Raw genomic sequence first — 15,040 nt, 5'->3', positions numbered from 1 at the left:
CATGATTGAAACGTCATTTTCACCACTGTATAAGCTAACGGAATATTCTTTGATCCTTTGGAAGGACTCTGCCAGTGACCTCTGACCTGTGCCAGGGGGTCTGCGCCTGTCCTCTTTTCTTTTGCTGCCACAACAGAGAATTTCCTTCCTACACACATCACTGTTTGCAATGTTTTCATTTACAGCTGTAAAATATCTCCACAGGATGTTCCTCTCTTTCACTCACTGCAGCCTACATGTTTGTTCAGTGCAGCTGAATCAGGGGACTGCAAGACAACAAAACACAGTAGAGCCAGGAGGAGGAAGAGGAGCAAAGTGTGCCTGCATGAGAGGAGCAGTGTTTGTACAGACATGTCAACTATTTTGTTTTTTTGTACTTTGGACTTACTTGGGTTCAGCTGAACATCAACTAAAAGGCACAAAAAAAAATGACAGCACAGTTTGTCTTCTCGCACACAGCCTCAAAATGTTACTTTTAATGCAAATCTTTATTCTAAACCGCAAGAGCTCAAATGTTTTTATTTCACTCAAACACTTAAAACATGAGCACATTAGCCATTTTAATAAACTAAACTGTTTAGCGAACGATTCTTTACATCATTCTTGACGAACAGTCTGTGAGGTTTCAGTCTTGATGCTCGTGCTCTTGTCCGGGTATGAGCCAGCGTATGCTGTCAGTCCGCAGGATGGCGTACAGAGTGAAGCTTGTGATGAAGAGGATGGAGAAGACCAGCAGCCAGTCGATGCTCCTCACGGGAACGCTAGGGAGGGGACCGAGGCGGTCTACGTCTGTCACATTTCTATCAGGGCCGGCTTCAAAACCTGGAACACACAGAGTTGGATCACACATGGGTGCAAGTTTCATTTGAGTGGTCGTTCAGATTCATTTTACATGACTCAAAATGTTCTTCCAACCACCCAATTCTGACCCTTTTTAGCCCAAACCAGTAAGCTCTATATAATGTAACACATAACCTGCATTTGTACCTGTCTGGTTAACAAGAAAAGATGTGAGCGTATCCAGCGTTCTGTCAGTGTGGTTGAAACGAGCCATCGGTTTTGCCCCTTGGAACAGCAGGATGTTGGGCACTGCCACAGTCCCAAACCTCGTGGAGAGGCTGGTGGAAGATGGAGACATGCATTACAAGAAAATAACACGCAATAGATTTAAATATTCACTGGTCAACAAAATAACCTACAGAAAAATCTTTTGAATATACATGATAGATGCATTCAAAACAATTTTTGAGTCTGCAGTTAGTCGATTTTTCTTATTTCAGCTGTTTCCTTTAAAGGTAACAACAGTGGATCATCTGCCTCCATCTAATCCTGTACCAAGTATTCTCCTCTGTCACACCAACCCTCTGTGTACATTATACTTACACAATGTCATGTATAATGTACAGGGATACAGATTATTATAAGCACCCTTTATGAGAACATAATCAATCAATTCTTGGATGTTTACACAAAATAGAGTCCAAACATTTGTTGCAACAAAATGATTTTCAGCTTTTCAAAATTCTGGTCTTTAATTTACTTACTTTGCCTCAAATGTGATTATAAAACCAAAGTCACAAAAAAGACTTTATTCTACATTTGTATTTTTATCATTTTCAACACAAAAGAACTTTTATCAACTACTCTAATTATGCAATTAACTGTTTGCTAATAAACATGAGCTATATTCTGCTTCTATATAGATGCTAAGGGGTGGTGAGCCACAGACGACAACAGCTTTAAAAAGTATTCTAAGAGGGGTTTTCACAGTGAGATTACACAGTTAAAACCAGAACAAAGGTGATCATTTACCTGCTGTGCTGTGAGGCATCCAGTGCCAAGAAATGCATGCTGGGAAAAACCCGGGGAAGGGCGTTGAAGTGAGGTGCCAGGTTGGCTGAGAACTGGCACCAGGCGGTGAAGAACAGCACCACAGAGCACTCTGTGCTGTTAGCATTGAGGAACTCCATTAGATCCTGAAAGAAAAGAAGGGATGGGTTTAGTGTTTTTTATCCAGGAGAGAAACAGGAAATTCTCCTGCATGGAATTTTATAAGAGGGATACAAACAGAACCTGAATTCTGGTAAATTCACTCAAAAATGAAAGGTGCAACAAACAACAATGCTCACGATACAAACAGTGAGTCATGCTATGATGAAATAAAACAAAACTGATTTACAAAAAGGTTTATACACACAAAAAATATACAAATAGATGCATTAGAAAAGTTGATAAATGAATCTTGTATATGGTAACTGGTGTAAATGTTTGGGAAATTGGTGGCACACTTTTTACACACTTTACACAGCGTGTAAACATGTGCCTCAGAGGATGGAGTGAATACCTGTGAGGCATTGAGGACCTGCACAGTGAAGTTCTCCATTCCTGTGATGTTCCGTCTATCACAGTTGACTTTGTACGTCTTGGCGGTCTCCGTGGTGTTGTGCTCCTCAACCGTTATGACCTCCGCACGCACAATGTCAAGCGTGAGCTGCAGGGAAACATTCAAGGAAAAGTTAGTTTCTGCAAAACTGCATTTATAACTATACATATTTGGGCTAATCTTCAGTGAGACATTATCAAGCACACGTCAAAACATAAAAACTAAGCTGAGGCTGAAATTAAATTAACCTTGTTATTGATTTTTTTATCAATTCATTTTTAAGATAGGAGAAGACTTTATTGATCCCACAGCGGTTTAAGTCAGTTGGTTTATAACAACCAGTGTTAATATCTTAAAGTAAATTTGTCCAGGAAGACATTTGAGAATCAAAGGATCTCATTGTCTCACTTAATCATCTTAGAAGACAAATCTGCAAATCTTCACAAGTGCAAATTTTACCTTAATAATAAATCATTTACTAATTTGTGATTATCTTTATATTTTGGGTTTCTTTTGGAATTTATACATCAATTTAGATGTCAGTCACTGTGGTAACTGAGGTGGTAACCCTTTAAGGCTGCAGTCTAACAGCAGTCCCTTTTTATGTCTCACAGTTTCATCTTACTAACCTGCTGTGATGATTCAGCATCTTCCTCCTGTGATCCACCATTCTCAGCTGGAGCCGGTGAACTACACTGGGCACTGCTGTCATCACAGGGCGGGGAGAAGCCTGACTGAAAGTCTTTCACATTTTTGGGGAAGAGAGACTCGATGTCAGATGGATCGATGGGAGTTTCAGTGCCCATCACAGCATCTGCGATCTCAGCTGTCTTGAACTGCCTCTTCGGCAGAGAGTCCAGATCTCCGGACTCTACAAACTTTGGGCTGTTCTCCAAGTCAGACAAAGTGTCCTCTGACAAAATGAGCTCCAGTGAGTCATCATATTCTAAGGGACAAAAAGAAAAAAAAATTAAGCTCAGTGCATATAACATATTTGTAATTGTTTTCCATTCCATCTGACTTTTAATAGTGAATCACTGCAGAAGTTTTTCTTATTTCTTGCTCTAATGTCACTTCCACTCCTGTGAAAAGGATCTGTTCCTTTCCTGATTTCATTGGGGTTTTTTTGCATATTTATGACACTTATATGTTTCGGATCACCAAACAAATATCATACAAAGAAACAGTTTTTATATGTTTATTTCATTTATACAGGAAAAGAATGTTATCCAAACCTACCTGGCCTTGTGTGAAAACGTAACTGTCCCTTAAACCTAATAACTGGTTGTGTCACCCTTGTCAGTAAGCACTGCAATCTAGTGTGTGCAGATTTTTTTTAATTCAGCCAGGGGGTTTTGACTTTGACCAGGCCATTCCAAAACCTTCATGCTGGTTTATTTGAGCCATTCAGTTACTGGTGTGTAACCTTAATGTTTTCATAGACGTCTGGTTAGAATAAACAGCGTCTCTCACATTCTTTCGGTTGACTAAAAAGTGACTAATCGAATATTACACAGAGATAATATCCTGTGTTACTGTTAATTATCAACCTAAATACAAACATTATATTAGTACTATTAGCATTGAGGCTAGCTGCAGCCGTCAGTGTCTTACCTTGACCAGACGAAAACCTGAAAACATCCGCATGATGCAGCAAAAAAAATAAGACAAACCGTAATTGAATATGATTTAAAATCCTCATCATGTTTTTGAAATGTAAAGAGCAAAACACGATTATGAAACGCTGTCACGACATTTTGAGACGTGAAGGTATGTTGCTGGACTAATAGGAACGAGCGCCCGTGCCTGTGGCGGAAGAAAATAAACGATGCACATGAAAACGCAACTTCCGGAATGCTTATTTTACCCCAAATTTTATATATTTTTTATCCATCCCATATATTTTTAGACCATTCCTCCGACATTTTAGTGCTGTTAGTAGTAGTTTTTACGGGGAAAACTGGTTTCCAGTTTGGGTAACCCTGAGATTAATCAGGGTTTCAGACAGCCTCACTTTACTTCCTGAAGTTTACTGCACAGCCTTATTTGTCTATACTACGTAAGACGTAAGACACAGTATCAAAAGGATGGGGAAACCGAGTTTACTTGTATTGATATTTATGTCATGGTTAATTATTTAGTCCGTTATTATTTATTAATAACGGACTAAATGTGTTACTGATAAAATCACATTCGCAAGCGCATTGCTTTTATTTTGAATTCGGGACTGAGTTTCTCTTACCATAATACTTAGCACTTAAGGCAAAATAAGGTGGGGCTGCCTTGACTGCGCTTCTGAAAGTGGGTAGGGTCTGTTCACTTCAGACAATTATCATTCCCTCCCCTTTCACTCAGCAGCCAGTTAAAATATGGATCTATACACCATGTGATCAAATGCGAGCGCTGAAAACACCACACACCACGGATCAGTGTCTCAGTGTCAGAAGGCATTGAATGGAGTTTTTCTTTAGTAAGGGAAAGTGAAACTTAATTTATCTGGAAGAGAAATGGCGCATCAACTGATTCAGCTGGATCAAGAAAAATTGAGCTGTCCAATCTGTCTGGATCTCCTAAAGGAACCAGTCACTATTCCCTGTGGGCACAGCTACTGCATGAGCTGTATCAAAAACTGCTGGGATGAGAATGAAACACACAGCTGTCCTCAGTGCAGGCAAACTTTCACACCGAGACCTGTCCTGGTGAAAAACACTATGTTTGCTGATTTAGTGGAGGACCTAAAGAAAGCAGGACTTCCAGCTGATTCATCTGGTCATGCCTTTGCTGGACCTGGAGATGTGGCTTGTGACTTCTGTTCTGTGAGGAAACTGAAAGCCTCCAAGTCCTGCCTGGTGTGTATGGCCTCTTATTGTGAGCAGCACCTCCAGCCTCACTACAACGTAGCTCCATTAAAGAAACACAAACTCATCGATGCTACTTCAAAGCTTCAGGACAACATCTGCCCTCGCCATGATGAGGTGATGAAGATCTTCTGCTGCACTGATCAACGGTGTATCTGTTATCTCTGCTTAATGAATGAACACAAAAATCATGTCACAGTGTCAGCTGCAGCCGAAAGAGCTAAAAAGCAGAAAGATCTAGCAGGGAATCGACAACAAATCAAGAACAGAATCCAAAACAGAGAGAGGGATGTGAACCTGCTTCAGCGTGAAGTGGAGGCCATCAGTCTTTCTGCTGATAAAGCCTTAATGGAAAGCGAGAAGATGTTCAAAGACTTAATCTGTCTGATTAAGAAAAAAAGCTCTGAGGTGAAGCAGAAGATCAGATCCAAGCAGAAAACTGAACAGACTCGAGTCAAAGAACTTCAGGAGAAGCTAGAGCAGGAGATCAGAGACCTGAGGCAGAAAGACACTGAAGTGGAGCAGCTCTCACTAACAGAGGATCATATCCATTTTCTTAAAAATTTTTCGTCAGTGACACATTTGAATGAATATACAAATTTACCGAGCACCTCCAACCACACTCTGCAGTACTTTCAAGGTGTGATGGCGGCTGTATTACAGGCCGGAAATAAACTGACGAATCTTCTGAGTGATGAATGGACAAAAATTTCACTTGCAGTGAACAAAGTGGACGTGCTACTGCCTCAAGAAGAACCCACAACTAGAGAGGAATTTTTGAAATATTCTTGTGGCATCACTCTTGATCAAAGCACAACAAAAACGCATTTATCACTGAGTGATAATAACCGAAAATTGCATGGAAATCAATCGTATGGAAATTACAGTGAAAACTGGCATGTTTGTAGTAAAAATATTCTGACTGGACCTTGTTACTGGGAGGTAAAATGGACTGGTGCAGTGACAGTAGGTGTTACATACATGTATAACTCCTGTTATGGGTCAAAGACTGAACGTGGATTGGGAACAGATTGCGAGTCTTGGGCATTGAACCTTTCACATGGCAGTTATCAATTAAGACATAAAAACATTTCAACTTCCCTCTCAGGCCCTGAGTCCTCCACAGTGGCAGTATATTTGGATCACAGAGCAGGTATTCTGTCTTTCTACAGCATCACTGAGACCATGAATCTCCTCCACAGAGTCCAGACCAGGTTCACTAAGCCTCTATATGCTGGATTTTGGCTTCCACAGCATTCTCAAAACTCTCTTGAATTGTGTGAGTTGAAGGAGACAAGTGTTACTGAATCATAAGAATTCAAGCTCTGCCTACTGCCATTCATTAAAGTGTGAGTGTCCATGGCAGTTGACTTCATGGAGTTAATGTTTTATTTTTTTGTTTATGTTGTTATTTCCTGAACATTGTTTTTCAAGCTACTAAAATATTAACTTACAAAGGGTACACTTATGTTTTATTGTATTGTTGTGACAGTAAACACAGAATTATATATATATAATGTAGTTTGTAGTGTAATATGAAGTGTAAAGTAGTTTCTATTTCATTGTGAATTTTCTTTTTTTTTAATTGGTTCACCATAAATTAGAGTAAGTAGGTTTGCTTGTTTCAGTTTATTTTTATTGTTAAATATTTCATGGCAATTCAGTTTTCATTAGTTTTAGTCATTTTAATTATTTAACAAAACTGAAGGACATCAGAACAGATGTTTTAATAGAAAATATACTTTATGACCTTCCAGCTCTCAATAAACATTCAACAGAGCCTCATCAGAAATTTTTAAAAAGCTGATTTCAGTAAACTGAAATTATTCTACAAAGCACAGTAGTTTTATATTGTAATATACTTTAATTTGACTATAACCTGCATTTGAACTTATAGTGGAGTTATATTTGTTTAGATTTTGTTTGATTGACTGTACTTTGTACAATAGAATGAGAAATGTGCACTTAATAAAGTTTCTGATTTCACAAAAAATGTCACTGGCTCTTTACCATTTAAAGTAGAAATAGATATAATATTTATATTTTCTTTGTCCACAGTGAAATCAAATGTTTCATTTTTTAATGTGTACAACTATTCAACCATCTTTATTTAAGATAAATGTTTGTAAGAAAAAAAAATGTAAAAACCTACAATCTAACCAACTACTTATGTTTTTTATAACTCATCATTCTGCAAGCAACCACTCTGTAGGCAGTTACACAAATGTGTACTACTACATTACTTCTAGAAGTAATGAAGTGTTAAATGGTCTACTGAGCAGTGTTTTCTCTTCCATCGGATGCCTCTGAGGAATCAAAAGAACTCAGTGAAGTGTTGATATTTACATGGTAAGATTGGTTAACAGGGCTGTTGGGGATCTGAAGACAACATGATGATGCTTGATGACTTTAGTAGTGTTGATCTCCTGAACTTTTCTTCTGAAAAGTATATGTCTACCAAGGTTTATTGTGAACTTTTACAATAAAACTGTGCACAGTGAGCAGCAAAAGAATATGAAAATAAACATCTTTTTTCACTGAAGAGGGATTATTATATTAACATGTAAATTGGAGGATGAAACAGTTGGTGACAACTTTACCTTTTTTTCACCAAATATTAATATAGCCATTGTTTATTTTCATTCAACTATAAGAGGATTGGTAGCATTGTATCTTTTGACTGAACAAATTCCAACATTCTAGGGAAAGCTCTGAGACAAATTGTGTATGTACATTAACTGTGCCTTGTGGGACTCTTGTAGAAAAAAACTGAAGATCTCGACTGCTGTTCTGCAGCTTGTAAAAACCATTCTGAAATTGCTGCATATGGCTTTTCATAAGTTAAGTTTGGATCAGGTTTTTGTTGTGCACAACAGCTGTTGTGTCAGAGATGATGGCATTAGAGCAGGTACTCAAAATAGCAACTTGTGGATTACTTAGCTGCTCTAATGCTGGGTTTTGAACACTGGCCATTATGATTATAAATCTCTAGTTGTTTTCTCTTTCTTTCTTTTATTAACCCATTTCTCAATTGTTTATTCCCGTGCTACCAAATTATGGAGGTAAATATTATACATTTTAATTTTAATTAAAATTCTGGAGAAAGAAACATTGCATTTACTACACACTCTGAATTACACAATGTTGAAAAATACAAGTATATCTGATTTGAGAATGAAAAAACAGAAGAAAAAAATGTTTATGTCATTGCTGTGTGCAGGCAGGCAGGGAAAAGGACCCAAGATGCGGACTCACAGAGGCAAGAGTGAAACTCAAAACAAACAGCTTTATTGCCAGTTGCAGATTAAACAGGAGACAACTATACTGGGAAAACAAACTAACGAGCAGGTAAACAGGTTAACAGAACACACAGTGAAGGTTGATTGTACGATGCAACAACGAGCAGGGGAAGACGGAGACACTAAATACAAGAGATGAACAGAACTAAGAGGAAACAGCTGGGAGACAGGGCTGACGCTAATTACACTGACGAGACAGGGAGAGCACAAACAGAACACACTGACAAAAGACACAAACCTTCAAAATAAAACAGGAAATGCACAGACTGGACTCAGAGATGCAGTACAGACAGAACAGAGGGAACACATAGGCAGACACAAAACAGAGGGAGCGCCAAAACTCTTGAGAACCAAAGGGTGTAAACCCAAAAACACAATCAGCATTAACTAGAACAAGATCATAATAACAACAACAAAATAATAATAAAAAATTAAAACAAAATGCTGGGTCAAATGACCCAGTGAAGGTTTAAGATGTACAGAATATGGACAGTGTATCTGGAAAGTATTCCCAGTGCCTCAATTGTTCCAAATTTTGTGATGTTACGGATTAAATATAGTAAAGTTATTTGCATACGAATTTATATTTGTGTGAGTTTTTTCTGCTAATGTTTCAACAAAATAGTGGTTAAATATAAACTATATAAGAACTGAATGTATCCATAAAGATTCATCTCTAACAGGTGCAGGATAGATAAACACATCTCAACAAGTAGCACATGGCATCAAATTTCACTGTTTTATGTTTATTCTCTTCTTGAGCTCACACATCTCAGCAGTGTGTCCAGCACTTTGTGGAAGCCACAGTCCAACATGGAGAGGCTGAGTGAACCTGGTCTGGACTCTGTGGAGGAGATTCATGGTCTCAGTGATGCTGTAGAAAGAAAGAGTTCCTGCCCTGTGATCCAAATATACTCCTATTCTGGAGGACAGAGGGCCTGGGATGGGAGTGGAAATGTTGTTGTGTTTGAATTCATAGCCGCTGTCTGAAACTGTTAATGGCCAGGATTTGTCATTCAATCCAAATCCACATTCCTCTCTGGTCCCTCTACGGCCGATATCCTTGTATGCAACAGCTACTCCAACAGTCTTGTTGTAATTCACCTCCCAGTAACAGCGTCCAGTCAGACCCTCTCTGCTCAGGACCTGCCACCATTCAAGGAATTTGTCTGGATGACTTGGATATGACTGGTTTCTACTCATCAGTGTCACTTTTCTGTTGCTGTCACTCAGTGACATCAGTGTGTGTGCTGTATTTGGATCTAGAGTGATCTGACAAGAATGTTTCAAAAAGTCGTCTCTGGTTTTGGGTTCTCCTTGAGGCAGTAAAATATCTGCTTTGGTCGTTCCAACTGAGATTTTTGGCCACTCATCACTGAGAAGAGCCTTCACTTTATCTCTGGTCCATGACACAGATGCAGTCACATCCTCAAAGTACTGCAGAGTAACATTGTTGTAGGTGGGTACGTTTGTAGATGCACTCAGATGTGACAGTGAGGAGTAGCTTTTCAGAAAATGGAGGTGATCCTCTGTCAGTGAGAGCTGCTGCAGTGCAACCTCTCTCCTCCTCAGATCTCTGATCTCCTGCTCTATTTTCTCCTGAAGCTCTTTGACTCTGTTCTGTTCAGATTTTTTGCTTAGATCTGATCTGCTGCTTCACCTCAGAGCTTTTCTTTCTCAATGAGAAAGACTCATAGCCTCAACTTCGTCTTGAAGCACCTTCACATCTTTCTCTATTTTCTGGATTCTCTGTTGGACATTTTGCAGATTTGTTTCAAGCTCTTTCTGTTTCTCTGTGATGTGTTCATCCATTAAGCAGAGATAACAGATACACCGTTGATCAGTGCGGCAGAAGATCTTCATCACCTCAACATCAGGGCAGATGTTGTCCTGAAGCTTTGAAGTGGCTTTGATGAGCTTGTGTTTCTTTATTGGAGCTATGTTGTAGTGAGGCTGGAGGTGCTGCTCACAGTAAGAGGCCCTACACATCAGGAAGGACTTGGAGGCTTTTTGCTTCCTCCCAGAACGGAAATCATAGGCCACGTCTTCAGGTCCAGCATAGGAGTGAGATGCGAGTCCTGCTTTCTTTATGTCCTCCACTAACTCACCTAAAATGGTGTTTTTCACCAGGACAGGCCATGGTGTAAAATTCTGCCCACAGGGAATAGTGACTGGATCTTTAGAAGTTCCAGACAGATGGAACAGCTCAATTTTTCTCAATGCAGCTGAATTGCTTGCTGCACCATTTATCCTCTGCTCAAATGACATCTTACTTTCTGTTTCCAGATAAAAGCTATTTTCATGCAGAGACACGGACCTGAGCAAATGGAAATTTTCAGTTTTGCATCTTATCACATGACTGGCAGATCAGTAATGTCTGAAGTAAATAGTCTACAGAGAGGTGTGCTTCATTCCAGGAAAGGAAGAATTTTAGTACATTTGGTGTCCATTTATAAAGTTATGAATACTAGCAATGGATCAGAATAGACTGGAGCCAAAACAAGTTTAGAAAAAGCTTAACAGCTGATGTGAGACATCACTAATGCTGAAAAGTTCTTTTATGTCTGGCTTGAAACATACAGAATATACAGATTACAGGTCAAGCATTTAACATGTTAATAACAAATATGGGCCTAATTATTTATTAGAAAGCAACTTTCCAATCTCTGTTTAGGTAAATGTTTTATGGATAAAAATAGGCTTTGTTATCCCAATAACAATTAAAACCGTTTCTTTCTAGAAATCATAACTGGGTTTCAGTAAGGACGTATCCATCACAGGCGTAGACAGCCACAAATTGAATCGGGACTACCAACTCATCCCAGAAACTAAATAACAAAGAATTTGAAAAACACACAAAACTGTGAGACAGAAACCCAGGGGCAATGACAAGTTCAGGCCTGTCAATGATAGAAAAAACAGTGGTGCTAGAGGGCAGTAGCATTGAATAAAGTCTGCTGATGTCAGAGTGAAACTTAATAAGTTTAACTTTTTGTTTTTGATTTTCTTTGACAAAGAAAACACCAAAAAACAAGAAAGAGGAAAAGAGAAGAAAAAAATGTTTGTTAGTTATTTGATCTGGAGCTTATGGATATTTCCTGTTTTGCAACTGTGATAAGAGAGGGTGTGCCTAACGCCTGAGATAAAGTCTGCAAACAGAGTGCGGCTCAGACAGGTGTGCTTAATTCCAGGAAAGGGAGCAGTCAGATTGGAGTGAAACTGAAAGTTACTTTTATAAGATATCTTTTTTTTCCATTTACGAAAATAACAAAGAAACATAACATTTGGGTTTTCATCCACGGGAGACACGCTGCTGTGCAGTCCTCCAAGATCCTTACTGTGTGTTGCTGGAATTCAATTCACTTTTATTTATCAGGAATTGTAACATCTAGTCCTTTTTACTGAATCAGAATGTAACGCCAAATCACAACAGTTGCCTCTATGCGCTTTATATTTTAAGGCAAGACCCTACTTTAATAACAAGAAAACAGAGAAACCCCCAGCAATCAGAAGACCTGAGCAAACGCAACAGTGGGAAGGAAAACCTTCCTTTTAACAGGGAGAACCAGCCAGCAGAAGGGCTTGTGTACACATGAAGCCTGGAGAAATGAATCTCTCTTTTCATTACTTAGATGGAAGCTTTAAGGTTTCATTCGGCTTCCGCTGGCCATCACTCCACCAGACGATCTGCTTTGGAGGTGCTGCAGTTTCAGGCTCTTTGCCTGCCTGCAGGCAGGTACTGGAAATAGACATAAGAACATGGAAGTATTTCTCAATCCTGCCTTTTATCAACGGTTCAGAGTGCCGATGATGTGGTGATTGTGATGACAACTTACTTTCTGTTTCCATATAAAAGCTGTTTTCATGCAGAGACACTGACCTGAGCAAATTGAAATTTTCAGTTTTGCATCTTATCACATGACCGGCAGATCAGTAATGTCTGAAGTAAATCTATAAACAGGGAGGAGCTTAAAGCGGTGTGCTTCGTTCCAGGAAAGGAAGAATTTTAGTACATTTGGTGTCCATTTATAAAGTTATGAATACTAGCAATGGATCAGAATAGACTGGAGCCAAAACAAGTTTAGAATAAGCTTAACAGCTGATGTGAGACATCACTAATGCTGAAAAGTTCTTTTATGTCTCACTCAGAACATGCAGACTATACAGATTACAGGTCAAGCATTTAACATGTAAATAACAAATATAGGCCTAATTACTTATTAGAAAGCAACTTTCACGTCTCTGTTTAGGTAAATGTATTATGGTTAAAAGATGCTTTGTTATCCCAATAATAATTAAAACTGTTTTTTAAAGTGCTGTTCTTTCTAGAAATCATAACCAGGTTTCAGTAGGGACGCATCCATCACAGGCGTAGACAGCCACACATTCCTCATTATAAAACGCAAACAACTACAAATGAATTATACTAGTGTAGGGACCCTTCATGTCACATTTCTCCACACCTTAACATTAGGGAGGATTCCTATGATGCACTGAGCATTTCTTCTTCACTCTGTTCACTCCTTTTGTGTTTCTGCACCACAACTGTATTTAATACTTAGCAGTTATTAAACTCTTTGGTAGTTTGCCTTTTGTCTTCTCTTCCTGCTCTTTTCTTTCTCCTCACCCCCAGCTGGTCATGGTGGAGAGCTGCTCCTCCAGACCTGGTTCTCTTGGAAACTTCCTCCTACTAAAAGGGAATTTTATCTCCCTCAACCTAGAAAACCAACCTAAAAATGTTTACTAAGAAGATAAAATGAAAAGATAAAATCATACTGCTAGAATAAAGATTAACACAGAATGGGGAAGGAAAGAACATCGGCAAAGCTGAAAAAAATAATGCAAACTTTGTAAATATTACTCTAAAACACAAAAAAATAATTAAAAAATAATCCAGACTCCAGAAAACTCAAAACACGAGAATCAATATATAGCTACAACTGATTCGGGACTACCAACTCATCCCAGAAACTAAATACAGAATTTAAAAAAAAACACACAAAACTGTGAGACAAAAACCCAGGGGCAATGACAAGTTCAGGCCTGTCAATGATAGAAAAAACAGTGGTGCTAGAGGGCAGTATCAGTGAAAAAAGTCTGCTGGTGTCAGAGTGAAAGTTTAACTTTTTGTTTTTGATTTTCTTTGTTTGACACAAAAAACACAAAAAGAGAAGAAAGAGGAAAAGAGAAGAAAAAATATTTTTGTTAGTTATTTGTTCTGGAGCTTATGGATATTTCCTGTTTTGCAACTGTGATAAGAGAGGGTGTGCTGGCCCAATCAGGATGTTGGAGGACTGCACAGCAGCTTATCTCGCATGGGTGAAAACCCCAGTGTTATGTTGTTTTATTTGTTATTTTTGTAAATGGAAAAAAAGAAAGATATCTTATAATAGTAACTTTAAGTTTCACACCAATCTGACTGCTCCCTTTCCTGTGATTAAGCACATCTGTCTCACCGGGACAGGCCGTGGTGTGAAAATCTGCCTGCACTGAGGGAGGATATATACTTCCTTCCCATCCCAGTAGTTTCTGATACAGTCCATGCAGTAGTTATGCCCACAGGGAATAATGACTGGATCGTTTTGAACCTGCAGACAGACGGAACAGCCCAGTTTATATTGATCCACCGGAATCAGTTGCTGCACCATTTCTCCTCACCACGACTGTAAATGTCTGAAAGATTTCCTTTCTGTTACCAGATGCAAATATGCACTGAAATTTGAACTCAAGGTCCTTTCGAGGGAAGTCTGTGACATCTCACTTTCAGTTACCAGATAAAAGCTGCTTTCGTTTCTTTGATATAGAGACACTGAGCTGAGCGTCGAGTGTGCCTAATGTCTGACATGAGCAGTTTTTAAACAGAGTGGGGTTTAGACACGTGTGCTTTATTCCAGGAAAGGGAGTAGACAGACTGGTCTTGTAATTTGATACAGTACTGTTCTCACCATTTCAGCTGTGCATTTGTTAGTGGGTATTGTGTACATTTTATATCTAATAAGTATAAGGGTTGTGAATTTTCTTCTAGTTAATATGAGTTATGCATTTTGATTTAAACAGGAAAACACAACAGTTTTGTATGTCCACTCAGGCATCATTCATACCTGGTCTGTAGGAATTTCCTGCCAGAAGGAGGGGGCACCGCGAGGGCGTCGAGGGGCGGAAGGCGGTGCCTTAGTGCCTCCCTCCTTCTGACATTGTAAAGGAACCCTAACTTTATTATTTTTTTAATAGTAAGAGATATCTCTCTCTCTCTCTCTATGTGTGTGTGTGTGTGTGTGTGTGTGTGTGTGTGTGTGTGTATATAAAAACAGAATTGAAATTGAATGCTTATAGTGGAAACTGTTACTCACTCAACAATTTACAAGGACTGGATTAGTAATACTAAATATTAGTAACATTCAATGTTAATCCCATATGCCTTTTTAGAGAAAGGTTAAATTGATTCAAAGTTTTAGGAAAAATGGATTTAAAAAAATAAGAATTTTAGTACATTTAGTGTC

General features: G+C 38.8%; 2 protein-coding genes and 1 pseudogene across 2 annotated transcripts; 1 reads left to right on the top strand and 2 right to left on the bottom strand.

Moving 5' to 3' along the window:
* Positions 1-440: 440 nt before the first annotated feature.
* txndc15 (thioredoxin domain containing 15) lies at positions 441-4,424 on the bottom strand. Its single transcript, XM_080307272.1, has 6 exons — positions 3,998-4,424; positions 3,013-3,329; positions 2,345-2,491; positions 1,813-1,976; positions 988-1,118; positions 441-822 (listed from the first exon to the last, which is right to left on the bottom strand). The coding sequence occupies exons 1-6, from the start codon at positions 4,086-4,088 to the stop codon at positions 626-628; spliced, it is 1,047 nt and encodes a 348-aa protein (XP_080163398.1). The 5' UTR covers positions 4,089-4,424; the 3' UTR covers positions 441-625.
* Positions 4,425-4,756: 332 nt separating this feature from the next.
* LOC113030470 (tripartite motif-containing protein 16-like) lies at positions 4,757-6,697 on the top strand. The gene has a single exon (XM_026181965.2). The coding sequence runs from the start codon at positions 4,891-4,893 to the stop codon at positions 6,553-6,555; it is 1,665 nt and encodes a 554-aa protein (XP_026037750.2). The 5' UTR covers positions 4,757-4,890; the 3' UTR covers positions 6,556-6,697.
* Positions 6,698-9,131: 2,434 nt separating this feature from the next.
* LOC113030726 (tripartite motif-containing protein 16-like) lies at positions 9,132-14,324 on the bottom strand (annotated as a pseudogene).
* Positions 14,325-15,040: the final 716 nt, after the last annotated feature.

Source organism: Astatotilapia calliptera, chromosome 10 (assembly GCF_964374335.1).
Source record: "Astatotilapia calliptera chromosome 10, fAstCal68.1, whole genome shotgun sequence".
NCBI lineage: Eukaryota > Metazoa > Chordata > Actinopteri > Cichliformes > Cichlidae > Astatotilapia > Astatotilapia calliptera.
This window is presented reverse-complemented; position numbering and strand designations above follow the sequence as displayed.